Genomic DNA, 27,838 nt, shown 5'->3' with positions numbered 1-27,838 from the left:
ATAGTTGTGAGTGAGAAACAGGTACATGTTTAGGTCAATTTTTACTAGAAATTCTACTACCTGCCCAGTAGGGGGCGTATGCATGAAGAATGTGAATCACCAAAAACACAAGAAGAAGAATGTGAATGTGAAAGTAAAAGTGGAGATTGACTGAGCAGGGAGAATAATTTATGACTAAAATTTTTATCTGTTTCTCACCCACACCTATCAAATCGCTTCTGAAGATATGGATTTAACCACTGGAGTCATATGGATTACTTTTATGCTGAGCTATGTAATTTTTGGAGCTTCAAAATTTTGGCACCCATTCACTTGCATTGTATGGACCAAAAGAAATGAGAAATTTAGATACAATTTTCATTTGTGTTCTGCTGAAGAAAGAAAGTCATACACATCCGGAATGGCATAAGGTTGAGTAAATTATACGAGAATTTTCATTTTTGGATGAACTAGCCCTTTAACTGGACATCTTACTGTAAACATCACCTGCCCCTTTATTTACAAATAAATAATCAAACTTTTCCTAACCCTCTAACATAATTTATGATTGTTCTTTCACATTAGACTGGTTAATAGCATCTCTTGTTCTGGGAGAGTGAAGGTTCTTCATGATGGTCAGTGGGGAACAATGTGTGATAATGGCTGGGATCTATCAGATGCTGGTTTGGTGTGTAGAGAGATGGGCTGTGGAGATGTTACAGTTTATAGGCAAAGGCTGGTGCTTCAGGATGTGGTTAAAGATTAATATAGATGAATAATATAAAGTGTGATGGAAGTAATGCTACATTCCATTCAACTCAGAAAAGTCAGATTTTCCAACTTCCTACAAGGAAAAGTGGAATGGAACGCCACTTGAAGCTGGAATTCCAACTTGGAAACTCATGTATTTTGCCGAGATGCAGGTGCGCAACATCACCAGGAAGATTTACAAAGTAAGTGATAAACATTCAGTTTTATTAAATAATATCAATAAATGTGTAAAAGATCCTACATTACATGATATTAAAGCTTGTTTTACAATCATTTGCAAAGACAAGGTGTTGAAAACATGGTCAATTATACTCTCACTTGACAATCCTACAGCTGCAGAACAAATGCTAGCATTGCAGCATTGTTTATCAATTTGGTAGCTAGGAGGCTTCTCTGGAATCTGAACACCTGCTAAGCTAATGGGAGCATTACAGTTTTGTTTCCTTACACATCATCTTACGAGCATCTGGGACATTGGAGATCAGAGATGTCAAGTAGGAATATCCCACATAGGACTAAATGGAACGCAGCATGACGCTACATTAATGAGATTTACATAGCTGGGTAAATGTTATATACCTGCACTCATAACCAAATGCAGGAATCAACTACAGATGTGTGTCAATCATGGAATCAGTCATACACAGAAGAATTCCCACTAAGATTTATGATGTATGCATGCTGTTTTTATACATAAATAGCTTGTTAAAAATGTATTTACCCCCCTGCTTTTTCCTTTAGTGATAAAAGTTGTTAATAGCCCCAGTAGATGTTCTGGAACAATGCAGATTCTCCATGATGGTCAGTGGGGAACAGTGTGTCATGATGACTGGGACAAAACTGATGCATCCATGTTTGTAGAGATCTGGGATGCAGCAGTCATTTTGAGGCATAGCTAAATGCTTATTTTGGGCCGGGTGAGGGACAGTCACTGTCACTGTTCAGGAATGAGTACTCAAATGCAAGAATGCAAGTTAAAGGTTTATAAACAAAAGACAAACAAAACAAGTAAAGTCAAGAAAGCAGCCAAAGGACAAGACTGACTGAGCAAATAACCAAATTAGATTTACTGACAAACAAAATGATCTGACAATGGCAAGAAGGAAGAAGGTACAATAAATAGAGGGAAAGCACATGAGGAACAGGTGGTGTCAATTAACACAAGGAGGACTAGAGGAAGAGGTGTGGCCCAGGGAAAACAAGGAGATGGAGTAAGGGAAGCGCATTGCTGACACAAGGTAGTCCAGACGAGATCCTCAGACATGGATGAATAAAGTCCAGTGTACTGTGAAGAGTGCTCACTTAAAGACTGTGGGTTAGGTATGGTGGTTCACTGTGGACATGAAAGTGATGCTGGAATAATATGTGAAGGTAAAGCCTGCTAATGCTGTGTTGACATGTTTTTGTCACTTTTTTGACATGGTGAATAACTTCATGGGATTATTGAGGGAGATATAAAAATATGTATATTTACATTTACATTTATGCATTTGGCAGACTCTTTTATCCAAAGCGACTTACAGTGCACTTATTACAGGGACAATCCCCCCGGAGCAACCTGGAGTTAAGTGCCTTGCTCAAGGGCCCAACAGTGGCATCTTGGTGGTGCTGGGGCTTGAACCCCCGACCTTCTGGTCAGAAACCCTGAGCCTCAACCACTGAGCCTTGTTTGCAAAGTCCTCCTTGTCCATATTGTTCTAAGAAAGTCTTCAGCTGAATTTTTAAACATATTCAAAGCCTTGTAGGAAACTATCACATTTAGTGTCATACTCTAGGAGTCTTTAACAGGTTGGCCATAACCTTTAGGGGTTATTTTATTCTGAAAGAAAATATGCATTAAAAATACAACATAAAAGGAATGTTCCAAGTTCAATACAAGTTCAGATGTCAGTCTCTCACATTAAAATGTATTACGTAAAATGTAATTTACATCAATGATTATTTGAATGACTTTGCAATAAGGATTATAATATGTAAAATTTGTAAATACAATACTATGGTACAATATAAATGTATAGGCCAGGTTTAAAATGCAATACTCAAAATAAAAGAATAAAGTAAGTAACTAGGGGCCCCTGCTCCATTTCTCTAACCACCAGGGGTCAGAATAGTTCAAAGAAACCTTGGACAATAGTCGTTTTAATCTGTTGACTGAGAGTTTATTGCACTTTGTATATATGATTACAATATCTTGAAAAAAATCAAAGCCACATTTAATTATTCAAAATGTAAAAAAATATTTTAAGATAATTCTATACCATTAAAGCACAATGCAACTGAAAAAATACACATTAATGTTGACGTGATACAAGCTTATATGTGCATGGAATGATGCCACATAATGTTGTTGCTAGTCATTTGCTATTTATGGTGTAGGACTTTAGCGTTGGAGGCAGGAGAGTTTAAGATTTCACAGGAAAGGCCCTTGAACAACTTGAAAAAATGGTATGACCTTAGAGACATTGCTGGAGCCGAGATGGCTGGTGTAACTTTGAGTGAATAGACATCTACTCAAGACCGATAGCAAAATCAAGAGAAGACCCCCTTCCTATGTTGTTTGTTCAAACCAAATCTTTTATAGAATTGCCATATTGTATAGTATTGAGGATTACAACTGTGATTTATTTAGCCCCAAATATTTGAAATTAAGCTTTGTCAAAATAAAGCGAAACTGCAGAGTTGCATTCACAACAGGGCTGGTCTGGCAATCTGGCATACCGGTCATTTTCCTGGTGGGCCGACACATTTTGGGGGCGATCAGGGGCGTACTGGCCAGCGAAGGAACCGAGCAGCGCCAGTGGGTCGGCTGCGAAACCGGCCAAATGGGCCGCGATAAGCAAAAATGATCTGCCGCATTATGCAGAAAAGGACTGCAGCGTTCTCATAGCCAAAACTATTCTTGCAAACTGTTTTCAGATGACTAATACAGAGAAGATTGAGAACTCTATTTTTATGAATATTATGTATGATGTCTTATGTTTTGGGAGGAATATTTATTGTAATATAATGCATAGAGCAATAACATATTTTCTGAACCAACCACGTCACTTCTTTAAAACTTTTGTCTCACGTGTTAGCTTGCTGGGCTTGAATGGCAGTCATTCAAGTCCAAAGTCCAACACTGTATCAGGTGAACTATTACTGTGGAATAGGTATAAAAATGTAGCTGGTTCTGTAACGAAGGCATTAAAAAGTGTTTATCAAATGATGCATTAGAGTAAAACTGTTTCGATATCATAACCAGGGTTGGGAGGGTTACTTGTGAAATGTATTCCACTACAGATTACAGAATACATGCTGTAAAATATAATGGTAACACTTTACAATACGGCTGCATTAATATGCATTAATTCATGCTTAACTAATGCACAGATAATATTGAGTTAATGTATGACTCATGATTAATTAAGCCATTCATTAATGATTGCCACATCAGCAACTAATAAAGAGTCTATCTGATTAATCTATTAAGTCATATATGAATTGCTATTAATTAAATGTGCAATCATGGATTATTCCCTAACAATTTATTATATGAACTAATAGTGCTAATTAATGTGTTAATTACCACAATGAGCTGAAGCCATGTATTTGAACTTCATCCCAATACGGGTGCACTAATAAGCATTAATACATGCGTAATTACTGCATTATTACTGAAAATTCATGTTTTAATTACAACAATTAAAAAAGAGATATACAAAATATCACATATACGTATTTATATGTGTTATTTTGTATATCTCTTTTTTTTATCTCTGCATCCCACTTTTTTTTTTTCGATGTTAAATAAACAGCTTTTATAAAGTCCAATAATGGTCATTAATGATAAATGAGTTCTCAAGTCATGAATTTTTAGGCAGTAATTTGGCCATATCAGCATTTGTTTTTATAAATTATTACTAATGGTTTGCAAAGATATCATTATGTTATGACTTTACTTGTTGAGGCACATGACTATGAACTCATCATCAGGGCTGGACTGCTAATCTGGCATACCGGGCAAGTAGATAACGCAGTGGCATTGCTCAGAAATAAAGGATGGTTATTTACTGCAATAATGGTTTTTTATTATTATTTGGAATGTTTTTTTATATATTATTTTGAAATTGGAGAGCCCAGCCTGATGGAAAAGTCTTTCAGATTAAAGAGAAAACTGCACCCTGACAAGTTTGTTATTTGCAGTTCTTATAATATAAATGGTAAGCAATGTATTTTAATTGAGGCCAGCCCATAGGACAAACATAGGCAAATTTCATTTTTGCATGTCCTTTGCCAAACTTGCAGCAAAGCGTAGAATCACAGCCCTCAATAGCTGTCACACTTTTTACTGAATGATACTATTATTCAAGGTAGATTTGTTTTTAAAAGTTAATTTCTGTATAGACACATATTCAAGGTTGGAACGTACCTTAAAATCTTTGCTACTAAAAGCTAAGAAATATTTCCCCTGTTATTGTCCAGGGAAAAAATCGATTTGACCTTTGTGACAACCTGCTTCAATAGCAAAGCATGTTGTCATAATGGAACCTTCTGTACACTGACATGCACAGAATGGGGGCTAAAGGGGTGCAAATGTCAGATTTCTCTGCCCATGTCCTTTTGCCCCTGCCCCTGCTAAGATCTGTGCACGTCACTGCTACTGTACCATTTTTTAACAGCCTATTATAGGCTTTATACAATTTAAGATACATGAAACAGTAAACATTTTTAAAGGTAATGTAAAATATATCAATCCATGATCAAAAAATAAATTAAGTGTATATGACATTTAAATACATGTCTCAAATTGTGCTTTTGTGTTTCTATTCAAGAGTTCCCTATCTGTCATTCACTTGATGTTGTGTCGATGTAGTGAAACTAGGGGTCACCTCAAAAACCTCAAAACCTCCCCCGGACATACGGGAATAAAGGAGCTTGCTCGCAACAACTCTTTTTCTTCGGAACAGAGCAATGTTCATTCATTGAATTCATTTATTGAATTTCACTGCCATTCCATTCACCTCTGCTGTTGGATATATGGCGCATTTCAGCGGTTTCTCACCCTCATGCACGAATAAGTGCAGAGAACATCCCTAAGCGCTTCGACAGCTAAAATAGATTATATATTCTAATGATAAAAGAGTATATTTTCCTCTAAAAGAGTGGCAGTGACAGAGAGCATCTTTTTAAAGATGTCTTTCCATCTGTGATTATTTCCTGGTTGCGGTCGTTACCGCTCCAGCTCTGACGACCACAATCGCTGCCTCACGTGTCTGGGCTACAATCACGCTGAGACAGTGTTCGTGGATGGCTCATGCTCTCACTGTGAGAGTGTGACCATGGCAATGCTGCAGTCTTGGTTTTCCTTCTTAAAGGGGAAAGCCACTCCAGCCACTCCCCGCTCCCTTCTACCTATGGGTACGAGGCTGCGTCGGTTAGCGCTGGGGGCGATTTGGGGATCCCCAATGGGAATTGTTCTGCCAGGTAATGCTCCACTCATTTGCCACAGTCGATTTCTGGGATGAGACAGGCGGCTCGCCCCAGGGCGAGTTTGATGTCTCATTGAGGGCTCGAGAGCAGGATGACTCTCGATTGCAGCACGGAAGACTCGACTGGGCTCCCAGCTTTGGGTGTATTTGCCCAGTCTGAGGTCAACGCGGAGCTGGCAGCCATGTTGTCCGGGCTGCCGTGAGCGTTGGGATTGAGTGGAACCCTCCACCCTGCCCTGAGCCCATGCAGTTTGATGATTGGTTCCTGGGCTCATTGAAAAACTCAAGGCCTCGCCCCACCCTGGTTCTATTCTTCCCAGAGGTGCATGAGGAGCTTACGAAGTAGTGGCAGGCATCTTTTACTGCCCAGACCTGACCTCTGAGCCTCTCCACTCTCACTACTCTCAACGGTGAGGCAGCCAGGGGGTACATGGCGATTCTCCAGTTGGACAAAGCGGTTGCGGTGTACCTGTGCCCGCAAAACGTCACCACCTGGCGGAATCACCAAGTCCAAGGCCTGTAAGTCCACGTCGTCCTTGGCAACCAAGGCTAACAGTGCCGCTGGACAGGCTGCCTCCGCCCTACACACCATGGCCCTCCTGCAAGTGCAGGGGAATGATGCAGGATCTGTGCTCTGCGACTGATCTCGCCCTCCGGCCGAAGAAGGTCACGGCACAAGCTCTCGGGCAGGCAATGTCCACCTTGGTGGTATAGAAGGGCCACCTGTGGCTTAATCTGGTCAAGATGAAGGATGCCGACAAGGTACACTTCCTTGACGGCCCCATCTCCCAGGCTGGCTTGTTTGGCAACACCATTGAGGACATTTCCCAGCAGTTCTCGCCGGTCAAGAAGCAGATGGAGGCTATCCAACACAACCAGGAGTGTGGCGTCCTCCTAGGCTCTAGCCATTGGCGCCTCTCTAGCAGACATCTGTAGAGCAGCGGGCTGGGCAACACCCAATACATTCATTCGATTTTATAATCTCTGAGTTGAGCCGGTTTCATCCTGTGTGTTGTCAGGTACGAACAGGTAAGTATGCGGGGCAGCTGGCCTCGTGTACAGCTTGCCTACAGTGCCTTTCCCCTCCCGGAGGGGAAGACGTGCAACTTTCCCCCATGTGAGTTCACGAGACGGTGAGCCTGTCTTTCCTCACTAGCCCTGTGGAAGGCGAATTTGGCAGAGGAATTCGTAGCCAGGCCCAGTATGTATGGTTAGTATTGAGGCGGATCATTTTTGCTTATCGCGGCCCATTTGGCCGGTATACCAGGCTAGTATTCCCTGTACTGAGGTAGGTGCTCCACATGTGCTGGTTAACTTTTGTAAACCCTTGTGACGTATTTTCCATGGTAAAGTTTCCCTGTTGTTTAAATCCATGTCTCCCTTGTGCAGAGCTCCCTCTGCCTCAGTCACCATGTTTGTAGAGCTCCTCCCCGCTGGGTAGGACCTACCTCGGGACTTCTACCACATACGATACTGCCGGTCAGTATGTCCATGTGACATTTTCCACATGTTGCCTCCCCTTCTGGCAGGGTGTGGTCTCCACAATGTCTTTCCCCTAGGGAAAGGACCCCCCCACCGTCGTGGAAGCATATGGCCCCAGCTGATTGATTTTAAATTTTTGTGGCAGAAAAAAGAAGAGAAGAGGCTATGCCCACTATGAGTTCGTCATGTCCCCGGGTTACGAGTGGCCATACGACTTTTGTGGGGCGTTGGGGGAGGTTATGTGGGGCCCAGATGCACTTGCCACGAGACACGCAGTGGTCTGCCTGCACCTGCACAGTTCAGCTGGTTGTGGTGCTTCATATAGGGACCCCTAGTGTCACTACATCGACACAATGTCGAATGAGTGACAGACAGGGAACGTCTTAGTTACTGTCGTAACCTCTGTCCCCTGATGGAGGGAATGAGACGTTGTGTCCTTTTTGCCCTCTACCTGCTGAAATGGCCGGGACCATGTCTCGGCTCCTTAGCTCAAAACCTGAATGAGTGGTTGCGAGCCAGCTCCTTTTATACACATATGTTTGGGGGAGTGGAATGCAAATTGCACTCGCCAATTTCCATTGGCCTTTTCTCAAAGATAAGAGTTGTCAGAGGTGTTTGGGGCTCCTAAGAGCGACCCCTCGTGTCACTACATCGACACAACGTCTCATTCCCTCCATCAGGGATAGAATATGAATGATTTAAGAGCAAGGTGTTTGAAGCCAACATTTCAAACTAGTGCTAAAGAAAATGTGTACTTAAAGTACAGTTGAAGTCAGAAGTTTACATACACTTAGGTTGAAGTCATTAAAACACATTTTTCACCACTCCACAGATTTAATATTAGCAAACTATTGTTTTGGCAAGTCATTTAGGACATCTAATTTGCGCATGACACGAGTAATTTTTTGAAATTTTTGAAACAGATTGTTTCACTTTTAATTGACTATATCACAATTCCAGTGGGTCAGAAGTTTACATAAACTTTATGTAAATGTTAACTGTGCCTTTAAACAGCTTGGAAAATTCCAGAAAAGTATGTCAAGCTTTTAGACAATTGGCCAATTATCTTCTGATAGGAGGTCTACTGAATTGGAGGTGTACCTGTGGATGTATTTCAAGGTCTACCTTCAAACTCAGTGCCTCTTTCCTTGACATCATGGGAAAATCTAAATAAATCAGCCAATACCTCCACAAGTCTGGTTCATGCTTGGGAGCAATTTCCAAACAGCTGAAGGTACCACCTTCATTTGTTCAAACAATAGTATGCAAGTATAAACACCATGGGACCACGCAGCCATCATACCGCTCAGGAAGGAGATGCAATCTATCTCCTAGAGATGAATTTCATTTGGTGCAAAAAGTGCAAATATATCCCAGAACTACAGCAAAGGACCTTGTGAAGATGCTGGAGGAAACAGGTAGAAAAGTATCTATATCCACAGTAAAACAAGTTCTATATTGACATCAGAAAGGAAAATCACCATAAAAAAGCCATTCTACAGTTTGCAAGTGCACATGGGGATAAATATCTTATATTCTGGAGAAATTTCCTCTGGTATAATGAAACAAAAATTTAACTTTTTGGCCATAATGTTCATCGGTATGTTTGGAGGAAAAAGGGTGAGGCCTGCAAGCCAAAGAACACAATCCCAACTGTGAAGCATGGGGGTGGCAGTATCATGTTGTGGGGGTGCCTTGCTGCAGGAAGAACTGGTGCACTTCACAAAATAGATGGCATCATGAGGAAGGAAAATTATTTCAATTATTTATAGCAACATCTCAAAAGATCAGCCAAGAAGTTAAAGCTCTTCTGTAAATGGGCCTTCCAAATGGACAATGACCCCAATGTTGTGGTAAAATGGCTTAAGAATACAAAGTAAAGATATTGGAGTGGCCATCAGAAGCCTCAATCCAATGGAAAATGTGTGGGCAGAACTGTAAAGCATGTGCGAACAAGGAGGCCTACAAAACTGACTTGGTTACATCAGTTCTGTCTGGAGGAATGGGCCAAACTTCCAGCAACTTATTGTGAGTAGATTGTGGAAGGCTACCCAAAACATTTGACCCAAGTTAAACAATTTAAAGGCAATGCTACCAAATACTAACAAAGTGTATGTAAACTTCTGACCCACTGGGAATGTGATGAAAGAAATAAAAGCTGAAATAAATAATTCTCTCAACTATTATTCTGTCATTTTACATTCTTAAAATAAAGTAGGGATCCTCACTGACCTAAGACAGGGAATGTTTTCTACGATTAAATGTCAGGAATTTAATCGAGTTTAAAACGAGTTTAAGTGTATTTGGCTGTTTAAGGTGTATGTAAACTTCTGATTTCAACTGTATGTATAAATATATTCTATATATTTAAGTTAATATAGAACATATCATTCTTCTTAAAACCCAAGAATTTAGTGATAGATTACTGGTGCGACACTTGATATAAAAATATATGTTCAACCCACCATCAAAATAGGCTTTTAAGAACATTATAAAACACAAAAGTCCTGAAACAGCAAAACTCTAAATGGTAAACGGTAATGTAATAGTCAACAAATATTATAATTATGAAATTGTTAGTATTTATGACACGTGACACTTGCCTCAATAAAAATGTGACATCATGTGCTGTGGTTTCATTGTGTTTTTACATGAGAGTATAGCAATATGGTGATATTAACGTTTTAGTTTTAGTTTAAAGTCTAATTTTAGTATGATATGAACTAGGTATTTAAAGCCAAATTTATAAAAACAGTGCTAAAGAAAAGTGTAATTACTGTAAAATATATTTACAAGTATTTAAATGAATATAAAAGTTAGTGATAAATGACTGATGCGACATCCATCCGTCCATCCATCTTCCAAGGCCGCTTTTCCTATGCAGGGTCATGGTTAGTGCTGAAGACTATCCCAGCTGTCTTTGGCCTGAGGCAGGGAAATCCCTGGACAGGTGGCCAGTCCATCAAAGACATTTAATATGAAAATAAACGCGATTTTGTAAATTTACAATATGAATGTCTTTTAAACATTGCAACAGTGACATTTATTCAAACTTTATACTTGTGCACAACTGCCTTGTAACCACTCCTGCGGATGCCCGAGCTTCAACTCCTTTTCACTGAGTTTGTTTTAATCAAATTTTCACAGTGAGTGGTGGGCAAATGTCCCTCTCTTTTTCCAGTGAAGTGATATCTTAATGCAAACTTGTTCTCTAAGGGCCCTTCGCACAGTGAATCTACACGTATGCTCACTATGATTTGTAATCTCATGTAGTTTTAGCATGAATGGAATTTATAGACTATAAAGGGCTTACATGATGATGGTTAGTGGTCAAATATATTGAAGGCTAAATGCAAAGTTACTTCTTTAGTAAAGCAAATCAACAGAGCAATTCAAGATGTAGTTTGAATAGTAATCAAAGCAGGACAATGGACAGGACAGGGACTTGACTTCCTTGACATCTAGAAATGTATCTTCAACATGGATGGAAGTGAATTGTATGGCGTAATTAAAACGTCATTAGCAAACAATACAGTATATGCTTTCATTCAATGCTTGCATCTAATGTTATAATGTCTGTTAATTATATTGATGAAAGTCATTGTGATGTGCTACCAAAAGTAAGCACATCAAGCACATCAAGTAAGCACATTAAGTACTTACTACAGTAAGTACTTAATATCTAAATTAAATACCTTAATACCTTTCAGATGTTTAGAGCTATAAAAAGTATTTACTAAAAACACTAAACTGAACACCAGCGGGCGGGTCCATATCTTCAGCAGTTGGATGTTTTAACCACCATGGAACTGTTCCTCCTAAAAAGGAGTAGGAGGGAGCTTCAACAAGGGAGTGTCATTTAAATGACCATTGTCTATTTCTAATCATGTATTTTAACAGAAGTGTACAGGTCATTTGATGGTTAGAATAACAAAGTGTGAAGGTTGTAGATTGCAGGTAAGGGTCAAATTTATACTTACAAAAAACATTTTAAGTGATCTTATGAATTGTCTTTATGGATGTGTGGATTTTTATGATGATAATGATGGTTTTCTAAATTAGGAGTGTTTCAAAGACAATTAAATCAACATTTCTGTATTTTTAGTTATATTTCTACCTGGTAGGATTTCTACCAATTTCTATATGTTTCAATATTTATTCTTTCAAGATTTATGTCTATTTATATAATCTTTTGACCAGCCAATGTGAAGATTTTCCTTTTGTGTACATATTGTTTGTATTCCCTAGACAAATGCAGTGTTGTCCTTAAGTTAACTGTCTGTTCAGCCGCAATGTCGTTGTCCACGTGGATAATTGTATTTCTGAGTAAGTAGAAAGTAGATTCAAACAAATGCAGACACAACTTTTTTTGTTTTTTGTTTTTAACACTTTGTTGGTTTCTTACTTCTGCAACATAAAGTTCTAGGTAACACAATTTCAAGGATAGCTTGTTCATTGCAACTGGTTAAGGGCCAAAATGCTTGTTCTGGGAGAGTGGAGGTTCTTTATAATGGTCAGTGGGGAACAGTGTGTGATAATGGCTGGGATCTATCAGATGCTGCAGTGGTGTGTAGAGAGATGGGCTGTGGAAGTGTTATAGAGGCAAAGACTGGATCTTATTTTGGACAAGGTTCAGGATCAATATGGATGACTGATGTAAAATGTGTTGGAAATGAGTCTACACTGAGCAGCTGTCAGTCCAATAAATGGTCTATGTATGGCTGTGACCATTCTAAGGATGCTGGAGTCATCTGTCAGCGTAAGTTGCTTATATTTAACAGTTTACCATATTTTATCCTGCAATAAAGTTAACATGTTTATTGTGCTTGCAGGTTTTATGACCTCATATTAGTTGAGACAACATGGAATACTTATACTTTAAAAAAATCTATTTGTTACACAGCAGGACCATTTCGAATAAACTAATGAATATAAGGTGATTAAAGATAACTGTGAAAAACTGAAGTTAAAGGACATAAGATACACTTTCCCTTTAAATGTATGTAAAATTTCACCTAAAATCTTGATGTTGGTTTAAAAAAAAAAAAACAAAAAGCCCATTTTAGGACTTGAGGTCAGTTGTGAGTCTGTAAGGTCAATTGCTTCACAAGTTTCTTTTTTTAACTGTGTGGCCAGTGACCTCAATCTTCAGGTTGGTGGATGGCAGGGAAATTTGTTCTGGACGAGTGGAGGTTCTTTATAATGAAACATGGGGAACAGTGTGCCATGACAACTGGGATTGGTTAGATGCAAATGTGGTGTGCCGTGAACTGGACTGTGGAGATATTAAAGAGACAAAGGCCGGTGCATTTTTTGGCCAGGGCACAGGGCCAGTATGGTTAAGTGATTTACAGTGTACTAATCATGAATATTCATTGAGAAACTGTAAATCAAGCGGATGGGGACAAAACAGCTGTGAACACAATATGGATGCTGGAGTTGTCTGTAAGGGTGAGTATAAAACATTTATTGCGGAAATTGATGAGAGGAATTTGTGGCTTAATTTCTTGAAAATATTTTGTACTCCTCAGTTTATGAAAATGAACATGTTTGCATATTAAATGTTAAAATAAGTTTATGATACACTTATAAATGTAACATAACAGCCTAGAATGCAACTGAGCTGGAGGGTTTATAAGCAGAAATATGAAGCTTGTATTTTTGTTTAAGCATATTGTTAAAATTGTAAGTTAAAAAATATGAAAAGTTGTCTAAATATTTATTTTAAGATGGGAAGTTAGTAGTAGTTCTGGTTATGCATTATGAGTTTACGTGAGCCCAAGACCATTTTCAAGATGTTATTCAAACCACAACATGTGGAAATGGCCACAATTATGTTTGTGTGTGTGTGTGTGTGTAAAGTATGAAATTGGTCACCAACGTGGCATTCAACTGATCACAATGTATAGTCAGGACATTAATAACATGAAAAATTACCATTACAATAAAAAAATAAAAAAATAAAAAATAATATACAAAATTCCTTCACGTGCAGCAATGACAGCTTTGCAGATTCTTGGCATTCTAGCTCTCAGTTTGTCCAGATACTCAGGTGACCTTTCACCCCACACTTCCTGTAGCACTTTCCATAGACGTGACTGTCTTGTCGGGCACTTCTCACACACCTTACAGTCTAGCTGATCCCACAAAAGCTCAATGGGTTTATGATCCATAACACTCTTTTCCAAATATCTGTTGTCCAATGTCTGTGTTTCTCTGTCCACTCGAACCATTTATTTTGGTTTTTCTGTTTCAAAAGTGGCTTTTTCTTTGCAATTCTTCCCATAAGGCCTGCACCCCTGAGTCTTCTCTTTACTGTTCAACATGAAACTGGTGTTGAGCAGGTAGAATTCAATGAAGCTGTCAGCGGAGGACATGTGAGGCATCTATTTCTCAAACTAGAGACTCTGATGTACTTATCCTCTTGTTTAGTTGTACATCTGTTCTTCCACATCTCTTTCTGTCCTTGTGGACAACTTTGTATGAAATATTCAGTTTTTTGGCAATTTCAAGCATTGTATAGCCTTCATTCCTCAAAACAATGATTGACTGATGAGTTTCTAGAGAAAGCTTGTGATCATTTGAATGCCACTTTGGTGAATTAAAGTACAAATTTCCTTCCGAAACAGTAAAATCTGTACATTATTGAAACAATTACCTACCATATATATATATATATATATATATATATATATATATATATATATATATATATATATATGGAAAATGGAGACGGGTTTCTATCCTCCAAACTTTTATAATAGTTTACAAAATATTTTATAATAACTGCTAACTTAGAAACAAGTGAACACAATGAAACCAAACTGGCCTTTAGGCTAGGGTAAACTATAAAATGGTTTAAAAAAAGGGTATAAAAAGGGTATTTTTATGTTACTGTGACAAGGAGGAGGGCGAGGCCGGACCGTGACAAAGCATGCCCGGCCCCCAATCAGGCTAATCATCCGAGGAGAGGGATAAGAGCAATGAGATCAGGCAGTTCGGGAGAGAGAGTGCTACAGGCAGCTGCCCTGTATGCATTCATGTTTGTGTGTTTTTGTGTTTGAGTTTATTAAAACATTAATTTGATGCTTCATCCAGTGGTGTAGACTTCATAATGGTGTTATCCTCCAAAGCTGGGTTTTTGGCACCACTGTGATAAGACAGGGTTCGGGGGTGATGGAGGAGTCAGGAGACAAAGAATAGTTGGGGTGAGTATTTATTCAGTCTTCGAGCGTCACACAAAAGCACATAAACATAAAAGCATACAGAGCAGCTGCCTGTAGCTTGATTAGTTCGATTGGGGGCAGGGCATGCGTTTTCATGGCCCAGCCTCGCCCTCCTCCTTGTCACAGTTACCTTTGCAATTTTTGGTGTTTTATCATGGATTGGTTTGCTCTATAATCATTTTATTTATATGTTTTGCTGATTAGCCTATAAAAGGCTGTTTAATTTGGTTGAAATAGGCATCGATATAAGGCATATATTTTTGTTGTCATGGTGATGGGGTGATAAGGGGTGGCATGTTGTCATGAAGAACGAGTCTTGTTGCAGCTTAGTTTCAATAAATGCACTTTAATGATTGGGGAGGAAGTTTTGAGTTTTGAAAGTTACAGTATGCTGTTTTATATTAAAAGTGCAAGGAACATTGTATTCCAATGATATGACCCCTTTCAAAATATATTATAGTATGACTGTTTAACTGGTGATAAATGTTTAACTTTAATTTTCGTCACATAGAAGTTTATTCACAGTTCCTCACCCATTCTTAGTGTTTTATTGTAAAACCGTATCTGGTTCTCTTTTACATACTTTTGGACAAGCCAAAATTATTTTCTATGGACAGCATGCCACCAAAGCTGTCCACTGAAATTAGGTTGTAGCCTTACTAACCCAGAATATTGCTTTGACTACATGATTCATGTGACTAATCTAAGTACGTAATCTTATATCATCTCTCATTTATTTTGAATATCAGGCAAAACTAAGCTGGTTAATGGCAACGACGCTTGTTCTGGGAGAGTGGAGATTTTCCAACAGTGGCAGTGGGGAACAGTGTGTGATGATGGCTGGGATGAATCAGATGCTGCAGTGGTATGTAGAGAGATGGGCTGTGGAAGTGTTATAGAGGCAAAGACTGGATCTTATTTTGGACAAGGTTCAGGATCAATATGGATGACTGATGTAAACTGTGTTGGAGATGAGTCTACACTGAGCAGCTGTCAGTCCCGTAAATGGGAAAAGACTGACTGTGACCATTCAAAGGAGGCTGGAGTCATCTGTCAGCGTAAGTTACTGATATTTAGATTAAATAAATAGTTTTGTGTATCCTCCCTCTAAAAAAAACCTTAAGGGTAGTTTAGCACTCCAATTTTGAGGAAAATAATTCTACTAGGCCCGGCCATGTGACAATGTATAAAAATTATATTATTATTATTATTAAATGGCTTGACATGTTTCTTTTATTTTCACCTCTGTGACCATTAGCACTCATTAGGCTGGTAAATGGCCTTAACTCTTGTTCTGGAAGAGTGGAGGTTTTCCATGATGGTGAGTGGGGAACAGTGTGTGATGACAGCTGGGATTGGAACGATGCAACAGTGGCATGTAGAGAGATGGACTGTGGGGGTGTTAAAGAGACAATGGGTGGTGCTTTTTTTGGACAAGGTACAGGGCGAGTATGGTTAAATAATTCGGAGTGTTACAACACTGAATCTACACTAAGAAACTGTCAGTCAAGTGGATGGTTACAGAACACCATTGGACATGAGAAAGTTGCTGGAGTTGTCTGCCACTGTGAGTACAAAACCTTTTAAATGAACAGTTTCAAGATACAGGCTCTCTTTTTAATTTGTTGTGCTGAGTCTAGGTTTTTTAACACAAGAAAACATCTGCTCTGAACTGCCCCTAAACTCTTTTTTAATACTTTATTTATTTATTAAATTTAATATTTTAATGATATTATTTTTATAGAAAGTGTAAAATATGCTTACGGTTAAAAATGCACCTGAAATGACATTAAGGGGCAAATATTGCCCCTTCACAAAACAGGTAATTATTTTTTAGATACCAGGACCAGACAAACATGTATATGCTTAAGGTAAACATGAAATTATATTTGCATTTAGCAGATACTTTTACAGTTTACATTCACAATTTTAATCTAAGCATGCAAACAGTAAATATCATAAGATGTATTCCACTGTTAACTGCTCTCATTGTGACATCTTTCATTTTTGTGCATATCAGCCAGAACTAGGCTGGTGGATGGCTTCAGCTCTTGTTCTGGGAGAGTGGAGGTTCTCCGTAATGGAGTATGGGGAACAGTGTGTGATGATGGCTGGGATGTATTAGATGCTGCAGTGGTGTGTAGAGAGATGGGCTGTGGAAGTGTTATAGAGGCAAAGACTGGTGCTTATTTTGGAAAAGGTCCAGGATCAATATGGACGACTGATGTAAAATGTGTTGGAGATGAGTCTACACTGAGAAGTTGTGAGTCTCGTAAATGGGGAGTGGCTGACTGTGATCGTTCAAAGAATGCTGGCGTCATCTGTCAGTGTAAGTTACTGATATTTAGTTGAAATAATCAGCTTTTGTTTTTACTCCCTCTAAAAAACATTGACCTACTATTTTGATTAAATTAATTTGACCAGCCCCTGCTGTGTGCCCATAAATATAAGGTCTATTCTATTCTTTTTTGGGGGGAGAACTATTCCAACTGCTTGATATGTTTCTTTTGTTTTCACCTCTGTGCCCTTTAGCTCACATTAGACTGGTCAATGGCAGTCACTCTTGTTCTGGGAGAGTGGAGGTTCTTCATGATGGTCAGTGGGGAACAGTGTGTGATAATGACTGGAATAATTTAGATGCTGCAGTTGCGTGTAGAGAAATGGGCTGTGGAAAGTTTATAGAAGCAAAGACTGGTGCTTATTTTGGCCAGGGTACAGGACAAGTATGGTTAAGTGATCTACAATGTTACAACAGTGAATTTACACTGAAAAGCTGTAAATCAAGTGGATGGGGAAAAAGCAGCTGTGGACATGAGAAGGATGCTGGAGTTGCCTGTCAGCGTGAGTACAAAACATTTGACATATAATATTTTGCATTCACAATCTTAAACTGAGCATGTAAAAAGGAAAGCCCATCAGATGTCCTACACTGAAAAGTGATCTCATTGTGACATTTCACATTTATGTGCATATTAGCCAAAACTAAGCTGGTGGATGGCTTCAACGCTTGTTCTGGGAGAGTGGAGGTTTTCCAACAGTGGTACTGGGGAAAAGTGTGTGATGATGGCTGGGATGTATCAGATGCTGCAGTGGTGTGTAGAGAGATGGGCTGTGGAGATGTTATAGAGGCAAAGACTGGTGCTTATTTTGGACAAGGTTCAGGATCAATATGGATGGCTGATGTAAACTGTGTTGGAAATGAGTCAACACTGAGTGCCTGTGAATCTCGTAAATGGGGAGTGACTGACTGTCACCAATCAAAGGAGGCTGGAGTCATCTGTCAGCGTAAGTTACTATTATTTAAATCAGTGAATGCTTTTGTGTATACCCCATCTAAAAAAATCTTTAAGGGTAGTTCATCCCTCCAATTTTGTGGAAATAAATAGACTTGCCTAGGTTGTGGGACAATAAATAGAGTTTAAATGTGAAAAATCCCATGTTTTTAATTGCTTGACATATTTCTTTTATTTTTACCTCTGTGACTATTAGCCCTTATCAGGCTGGTAAATGGCAGTAACACTTGTTCTGGTAGAGTGGAGGTTTTCTATGATGGTCAGTGGGGAACAGTGTGTGATGATGGCTGGGATCTATCAGATGCAAACATTGTATGTAGAGAGATGGGCTGTGGAGATGTTATAGATAAAAAGACTGGTGCCTACTTTGGTCAGGGCTCAGGGCCAGTGTGGATGAGGGATTTACAGTGTGATAAAACTGAATATACACTAAGAAATTGTAAATCAAGTGGATGGAGACAAAACAGCTGTGGACATGAGAAAGATGCTGGAGTTGTTTGTCAGCGTGAGTACCAAACTCAACAAAACTTTGTTACAATTCACATTCACATTTCACATTTCACATCTCATTCTGACATCTCTCTTTATGTGCATATTAGCCAAAACTAAGCTGGTCAATGGCATCAACTCTTGTTCTGGACGAGTGGAGGTTCTCAATGATGGTCAGTGGGGAACAGTGTGTGGTGATGGCTGGGATGTATCAGATGCTGCAGTGGTGTGTAGAGAGATGGGCTGTGGAGATGTTATAGCGGCAAAGACTGGTGCTTATTTTGAACAAGGTTCAGGATCAATATGGATGACTGATATAAACTGTGTTGGAAATGAGTCTTCACTAAGCAGTTGTGAATCTCGTAAATGGGGAGTGACTGATTGTGACCATTCAAAGGATGCTGGAGTCATCTGTCAGTGTAAGTTACTAATATTATATATATATATATATATTTTCATAACCCTATAACCCTAACCCTTTTTCCAGATTCTCTCTGTCATTGCTGTAGAAGTCAAAACAAAAAGAGAGATATTAAAGAAGCACTCTGTGGGAATGTAAAATTGAAAAAGACATGGTCAATTTGTACTCATTGTAAAGGGAGCAACACCTAATCCCAAATATATTTTTAATTGCTTAGTACCCTCGAACTAGCTTGATGAGTGCAGTTTTCTTTCCCATGTTTACATGTTCCTAATAAAACTGTACATTTTTTGCAGGACTTTAAAATAACCATCACCCTTTAGTTTAAGTCACAGGCAACAACATGATTTGCTACCTGCATTGGATATTCTCATTCTAGAGAGCATCTGATTGGACAAATTAAGTGTGTGCAGTATGAGTTATCAATATTTTTGGTCCATATGTTTAGAAGAGTGAGAATACATTTTACATTTGTATATAAACTTAAAAGTACATTTTCTCAGCATGTAGGAGTACAAAAATATATAAATGGCCTCTAACAGACTAAAACATGACAATGTTTTTTTCCATTAGCTTTAATCAGGTTGGACAATGGCATTCACTCTTGTTCTGGGAGAGTGGAGGTTCGCTATAATGGAAAATGGGGAACAGTGTGTGATGATGGCTGGGATCTAGCAGATGCTGCAGTGGTGTGTAGAGAGATGGGCTGTGGAGATGTTATAGAGGCAAAGACTGGTGCTTATTTTGGCCAGGGATCAGGGCCAGTATGGATGAGTGATTTACAGTGTTCTAACAATGAATCTACACTGAGTTATTGTCAATCAAGTGGATGGGGAACAGGCAGCTGTGGACATGAGAAGGATGCAGGAGTCATCTGCGGACGTGAGTATGAAACCTTTCACTAAAACTAACAAATAAAAAGCATGTTTTACATCCTTTATCTAAATATGGTTACATGGTATAAAATGTAGTACTAGTACTTAAACCGAAATATGGTTGTATACAGTATTAGCATTACAAGCAAACATCATTAAACATACACTCTATCTCTCTCTCTTTATCTCTTCTCATTTATGTGAACACTAGTTCGTGTTAGGCTGGTCAGTGGCAGTGACTCTTGTTCTGGCAGAGTGGAGGTTCAACATGATGGTCAGTGGGGAACAGTATGTGATTATGGCTGGGATCTATCAGAGGCTGCAGTGGTGTGTAGAGAGATTGGCTGTGGGAGAGCTCTGGAAGCAAAGACTGGCGCTTATTTTGGACAAGGTTTAGGATCAGTATGGATGACTGATGTGAAGTGTGTTGGGAATGAATCTTTTTTGACGAGCTGCCCATTTAACTCAAGTTCACTCGGCTGTGGCCATGAGAAAGATGCCGGAGTCATCTGCGGATGTGAGTTCCAATATTTTAATCCTCATGGTTGGGGAAATATTACTGTGATTTCAAGAGATATACTGATTAAATATTTAACTTTAATCTCAATCATGGCTGTGAAAAATGCCTCTACGTGGTAAGGATTTGGAGTTCACATTACATTTAGAAAGAAAATGATGCAGAGTTTGTTAATAGCCTACAATGCTGCGTCCTCCGTGGTGTAGAACTGAACTGACCCTCTGCTAAATCTTGCTCCCCTTTAATTACTGTTGCTAACATGGTCAAATGTTCATATCTGAGCCTGTTATGAAAGATCTACAAATACTTTGGATGTTATTTTAAATTAAAAAGGACTTTTCTTAATTTTTTCAAAATCATTAGAATCACTTTTCTATAAAACGTTATCGACAAGAGCAATACAGGAATCATAGGAGGCAAAGCTTGATAAAAAAAGTTTATTGTCATGATCAATGTGAATAATAATAATAATAAAAAAGTAAAACACTGTAAAATCGCTGACCAGCAAATCCTTGTCTTCTGTCTCTCCTTCTGTCCCACCTAGCGCCTACCCATGCAGAATGGGAAAATGGCATTTAAATATGACATATTACTTTTGTATTTGTATGTGAATAACCAAGACAGCTATCATTGGACAAGCACGTGAGTTAATTGTGCGTAGGGTTGCATCGTTTTTTTCAACATGGCAAAATTAAGATATCACATAGTCACCACACTTTCCCAGCAAATCCAGGAGCATATAGACGAAACAAAATCTTGGTGGTTTGTAAATGTCTTATTTTTTCAAATCAACGGGGGTAATACCAATGTTTTTGTCCTTGTCAGAATGTCAGACTCACATCGGATACATTTATGGGTATATGTAGATACAACCAGTGACGTGCGGTGATGTCTTAAAGAGGCTAGGCACTGAGTTATGAAAGCCAGATTACCTGATTTATTGTTTAAGCTAATAATACGTAATAACAGTGAACGTTCCACACAAGCGCGGCATATCAAGAAATGTACAAATCAGGATGTATATCGTGTACTCACACTCTCTCTCTCTCTCTCTCTCTCACGCACACACACACACACACACACACACACACACACACACACAAGTGCGTAAACAGTGAACGTTATGCATTTATCAGATCCTTCAAAACCTCTCGGTTTTCCTTTACCTTTTCATTGTGGTAGGTTATATTCAGCTTCCTTTGCTCGTCAAGTGCAAGGTCGATCCGAGATTTTCCAAAGGTTTTCAGTGTAATTTGACACTGGATGTGAGCTGACGACTTTTCATGCTTGGTTAAAGCTGCGGGCAGGTTGTTCAAATCACAATATCCCGCTGAAGTCCAAACAGTCTGACTGGTTGAAAGAAGCAGGCAGGGATAGCAGTACAGCCGCTGATTGTTAGTGCAGCCACATAGCCAATCTTTTCTTACATACCAATCAGTTTGAAATGATCGGATAATTTTTGGGCCCCATCTAAGGCTGGCGTAGACCTCCCTCTTGCAATTAACTCCTATTTGGAATTAAAATCGAGCTTGGAAAAATTTCTTAATTCCATGATTACGGCTGGTGCTGTCATTTTGAATTTTGCGGGGATTAGGCATGTACACTAGCTGTGGTGTAATGACGTTAGCTACGCAAATGTCCAGGAATATCTCGATTTTAATTGGTCCATGTCTGATACGTAACGGAGATGATTACGGGCATAACATATTTACGTCAAAAGGCACAGCAGATTTGTGCTTTTTGCCGTACATGTTAAAGAATACAGGATTGAAGTGCGCATGCGCAACATGGGTTTTCCGCTTGTCGTCTGTAATGAATGGACCGTAAAAGCGCTGCTTATTCTACCATTTGTTTTTAGTTGATTATGCGTAACTGCTACATTTGTCATCATAACGTCTAAACAATTGGAATAACACACATATTGCATGTATAAATCACAAGAATAAAAAGTAAAAATCCAAATACAAGTTTATTATTTAATAAACATTTTATTTTTGAATTTTGGCAGGGTAGGCAGTGCCTAGTTTGCCTACCCAGACCGCACGTCAGTGGATACAACATGGTTTATGAGAACATTCTGAATTGGTGATTGTTAAGAAATTATTTAATGACTGCATAATTGAGTAAGAAATTACATCATTCACATTTTCTGTCATTCACTCAGATGTTCATGTACGTTTGAGGATTAAGGTGAAGGTTGCCCCTGGAGTTGATCTAAATAATTCTACAATCAAATATAAACTTCTGAAAGAGGTGAGAGCAACAGGAAGAGTGATAGTGAGCTGTACTTTTCACTGTTTTTTTGCTGCTATCTTCTGGCTGTTAATGTCTTTTTTGGCTCTTTGTATTTTATTTTTATATACATGAATTTTATAGATTGGGAGGAAGGTATCAACAAATCAACAGATTTTCCCCCTCAAATGGAAAACTCAGTCCAATGGAATGGTCTTCCAGAAGATACATTAATTTTTACACTGACAGGTTGCTAAAACTTTATATTTGTTAATTAAATTAAATTTGACATTATTAATTGAATAGTTCCCCACACTAACAATGCACAATTGTTTTGTTTCGCAGGTTATTGTTGGAATACAAAAGAGAACACAAGCACACACACTATCTTCTAGGATGCTGAATGCTACATTCTTCTATACTCCTACTCTCAACATTTACAAATAAAATGGATAATTATGTTACATGCTTTTTCTGTTGTTGGTTTTAGGTGCTTCCTATATATCTGTGATTTCCTGCTAAAAATGAAAGCATCTTTTTGTTTTTAGATACTGACATTGTTTGGATTCTTTCTGTCCTAATTTGGTAACCAAGATATAAATGTAATATAGCCATCTTGAAACAGATTTAATAAAACTTTCTATATTGCACCAGTATAAAGTGTATGATTCATAATATATTAAATTGAATTTCATTCTATTTATATTTAATTTATAATAAGAATCAGATTCAGAATCACTATTCACCATTTTGGAGTTACAATGCAATTTCAACATAACAAGCAGATGTTGGATAATTTGGCCTGAATGCAAAATAAAGACAATTTTGTGAGCATCTATTTTGTTCTGCTGTTCATGGGTTGGTCCACCATATTATTCCAATTGCTGTGTTTTCCCAAAACATCCAAACAAAAAAGTTATGATTCCACATAGGTCATAGTATCACTATGATGACAAGAACAAAGTGGTCGATGAGCTGGTGGCTGATCTGTCAAACACAAAATAGTTAAATGTATAATTGGAAAAGAACGAGCCCAATAATTCTCAGTATAGTTTTGTAACTCATTTGTAACAGGTTCATGAACTGAGACAGATAGGTGAATGAATTTATAAGTGAAAGTATCCTCTCCTCATGCAAAAGAGGAGGACCAGCATAATTACATGAACTAGATGAAGCTCCTATTTGACCTTTCATGAAAAACAAGTCAAACAAACAAAATTTGCCTAGATAACTGATCGACCAGGACTTTTTTTAATTGACTAAGAGGTTATGATTGAAAATGTTATTTTGCCTTGACAAAGCAAACATAATGGGCACTATTTTAAGAATGCAAGGGTTAAGTCATAAGTGCAAAGTCAATGGGCTTGGCCATGAAGTTTTGATATTTTCATGCAAGCATGCACTAAGTCTAGATGCAAGTGGGTTTGGAGAAATCATGCATGCAATGCGCAAAAGGCTGTGTTTTTACCCGGTTATTCTAGCATCTGCGTCCCATTCTGTCAAAAAACGAATGATTTAAACAAAGACTGCACATTCATAAGAAGTCGGTTGTGTAAATGGACTGTATGCAATAAATTAAAAGAATAGAAATATGGACATATTGTCATGTTCATTGGTGTCTTTTGTCTTTGTGCTTTTATGTTGAAGTTCAGTTTAGTCCCTGTTTCCTGGTTCCTGTTTCCTGTTTGGTTTCTGTCATGTTCATTGGTGTCTTTTGTTGTTGTGCTCTTATGTTGAAGTTTAGTTTAGCCCCTGTTTCCTGGTTCCTGTTTCCTGTTTGGTTTTTGTAGTCCTTTGTAGTTTGTTATTATGATTGGTGTTCCCTTGATTGTTTCTTCCAGGTGTCCCTCATTCTCTTGTTTGTTCCTTGCTGTATTTAAACCCTGTTTGTTTTCCTTTCCCTTGTCGATCGTTGAATGTTCATGTTTGCTGATGTTCGTTGTCCCTGCTGTTCGTTCAAGGCTTACCCTGTCGTTCTTGTTCCCTGCTGTTTGTTCCAGTCTTTTAGTTTCCTTTTCCCCTTGTGGATCTTTTTATTTGTTCCCGAGTTTGTTTATTTAGTGTTGTGTCAATAAACCGCTATTGGATCCCAGCTACCCGTCTGCCTTCTCCTGCATTTCCACAAATTCATTATACATATGCTATTTTGTGCATTAACTGCATCCTTAATGAATGCCAGGCATATTTCTGTGACAGTGACACACACTCCTTTTATATGTTTTGTGTCAGAATTTGGATGTATGCTCTTTTGCATGTAATATTATTAATCATTTTCATCTACTGAAACACAAATCATGGCTAGTATTAACAGTGATTTTATCGGCATGCTCTTTACTTCTACTTTTGATTTTGATTTTGAAAAAATACATTCATTTATTGAAACAGAAACAAATTAAACCAAATATATTTCTTAATTCAAATGACACTTTAATGATCGAAACGAAAATGCATGAATAATCAGAATACCAAATCATACCAAATCCATACATATTACTCTGTCCAACTTATTCCAAAAATAATTGTAAATATATATGAAAAATGCACTTGGAATAAGCACTCAGGGAAGACTGGCTTGTGGCGGCCAAGCGTTCAAAGCAATGTCGCTTTTTGATCCTTCGATGTCAGATCTTCCTATCATTCTGAAGCAGAATTCACCAAGCGTTGGATTATTCACCCATTAATAGGGAACGTGAGCTGAGTTTAGACCGTCGTGAGACAGGTTAGTTTTACCCTACTGATGATGTGTTGTTGCAATAGTAATCCTGCTCAGTACGAGAGGAACCACAGGTTCAGACATTTGATGCATGTGCTTGGCTGAGGAGACACTGGTGTGGAGCTACCATCTGTGAGATTATGACTGAATGCATCTCAGAATCCCCCTAAACGTAATGATACCGCAGCACCATGGGACTCCGAATTAGTAATTTGCACTCATGACAGAAAAGATCTCATGACCCAGTATGCGTCATGGCCAAGCGGATGAGAAACCCTGGTTTTTGTCTTCTGACTAACTTTTTGAAACAGTTTTTTAACTAGTGCTGTCAGTCGATATTTGTTTTTAACCGTGATTAATCGCATAATTTTTTGGTAGTTAATCGCGATTAATCATAGATTTTGAAAGCACTATACATACTTATTTTCTTGTCAAAATTTCTTTATTTCCATATTAGGAAGAAAACGAATCAATAATGTAGCAATATAATGCTTTATTAACATTTTCCAAACAAAGCCTTCCACAGTATAAAGATAGAAATGCACTAAAATTGTACCAATTCAAGTCACATCAAATGTTTCCTGAATTCTAAGTGGGAGTTTGACTAATTGAAATAACTAGTCCCAACATAGGTTGCATATTAATTGCCATGGGCATTAAATCTCTTAAACTCTCATCTGCCAGTATACTGTGACTATCCTCTTTCCTTCAGCAATCGTGAAGCTTATAATATATTGTATAGAAGAAATATGATAATCCATGCAGAGGGCCATGTTCCCAAGAATCCAGGATGATTCACAAAGGATTTACAGTTTACTGCTTGTTTATAGGGCCGGTCAAAGTGATTCGGAAAGGATGACTCAAACAGCCAAATAAATGCAAAAGGAAACAGCCTTGCAGTGCAAAGCAATAAAACTACAATAAAAGTAGTCCATACAGCTTGTACGCTACATATGAAGTGTTCTAAAGTCATACAATAGCATATTTTAAAGAACATGCTATACCCAAGGACTTTTGAACCAGTGACGTCAAACCTGGTGAGAAGTGCCTTCAAGTTTAATGTGCCTACTATTACACCTGTTATGCTGTTATTTACAAATCTATAAATTATTTATGTTGGGTCTGAAAATAGCATTTGTTAGGGTCATCTGAGGGGAGGAGACAGGTGTCCTCCTGTACTTTTTGTCCCACCTACCTTTATTCACCCATCATAAACTATTCATGATTCTCAGTTTTTCACTAATTGTTCTGACATGCAGTTCTAGGAAATACCACTTTAATGAGGGCTGCCTCAGACAGACTATTTTATGGCATCAGCACTTATTCTGAGAGAGTAGAGGTTCTCTGTACTGGTATATAGTATGGAAAATGTAATGGTGTGTTATGAAAACTGGGATGTGCCAGATGCCAATGTGGTGTGTAGAGAACTGGGCTGGGGAAATGCTAAAGAGAACAAAAAAGCTGCATATTTTTGGCAGCGCTCAAACAAATATGGATGAGAATGCTATTATGCTATTATATATTTATGCATATATGCTGAAAATGAAACCACACTATAGAACGTGCTGCTGATAAAAATGGACTAAACCCATGCGTACTGTAGATGAAATATATGCTGAGTCTGTGAGCATGAGTACAAAACATGTCACATAATCTTTGACTGCATGTGATCAGAAATGTAACATGTACTGACAGTGCCTTCACTATTTCTTATTTATGTGTTTTATCAGCCAGAGTCAGATTGGTGAAGGGCATCAACTCTTGTGTGTGGTTGCTTTTGAAAGTATACAGAAATACTTTCTCATACCACTGAAACAGCTAAAACTAGTTTGAAAGTTGAAAATACTTGGATGATGCAAGCATTCGAACTAGTAACAATGACTTATGCTGTTTCTAAACAGAGTCCATCATCTTTGCAAAAATAAACATTGTTTCAAACTGCTTTCCCAAACACGCTCCCCCTTCTGCAGTTGATTGAACAAACAGATAGTCCCGCCCCAAACTCATGTCATTGGTCAATTAATCAATGTTGCTCTGCCTGGCTGCACAGGCCGCTTAAAATGAACAGAGCAATTTTTATAGCACCACAGAGACATCACACAAACAGTCGACATGTTGCTGTTGAATGTTCCAGTACCCTGACATCAACCCCATTCTTTCAAATTATTGACAAGAAGTATCTCTCAGCAGAAATGTCACATCAACTCAAATGTATTTACCTTTCTTTGTGGTGCTACTGTTGCGTCAGTAGCCTCAGAGAAAAGGGTTCCACGTGAAACCTGGAAGTTATTAATCAATCGCCTAATCAATAATGAGCATGATTCAGAGTATGCATTTTACTCAAAGATTACATTTTTACTCCACTGATG

At 38.4% G+C, this 27,838-nt stretch overlaps 1 protein-coding gene across 1 annotated transcript; it reads left to right on the top strand.

Annotated features, from left to right (window-relative positions):
- The first annotated feature begins 11,630 nt into the window (after positions 1–11,630).
- Positions 11,631–23,404, top strand: LOC127637766 (deleted in malignant brain tumors 1 protein-like). The gene is made up of 16 exons (XM_052119019.1): positions 11,631–11,660; positions 11,952–12,029; positions 12,124–12,462; positions 12,840–13,154; positions 15,679–15,987; positions 16,188–16,496; positions 16,950–17,258; positions 17,462–17,770; positions 17,906–18,214; positions 18,419–18,727; positions 18,822–19,130; positions 19,706–20,014; positions 20,219–20,524; positions 22,689–22,777; positions 22,901–23,005; positions 23,102–23,404. Exons 2-15 carry the CDS (start codon positions 11,996–11,998, stop codon positions 22,988–22,990), a joined length of 3,645 nt encoding a protein of 1,214 aa, XP_051974979.1. The 5' UTR covers positions 11,631–11,660; positions 11,952–11,995; the 3' UTR covers positions 22,991–23,005; positions 23,102–23,404.
- The last annotated feature ends 4,434 nt before the right edge of the window (positions 23,405–27,838 follow it).

The sequence above is a fragment of the Xyrauchen texanus genome, chromosome 45 (assembly GCF_025860055.1).
Source record: "Xyrauchen texanus isolate HMW12.3.18 chromosome 45, RBS_HiC_50CHRs, whole genome shotgun sequence".
In the NCBI taxonomy this organism is placed as follows: domain Eukaryota; kingdom Metazoa; phylum Chordata; class Actinopteri; order Cypriniformes; family Catostomidae; genus Xyrauchen; species Xyrauchen texanus.
Note: the sequence above shows the minus strand (reverse complement) of the source record. Positions and strands in the feature narration are given on the sequence as shown.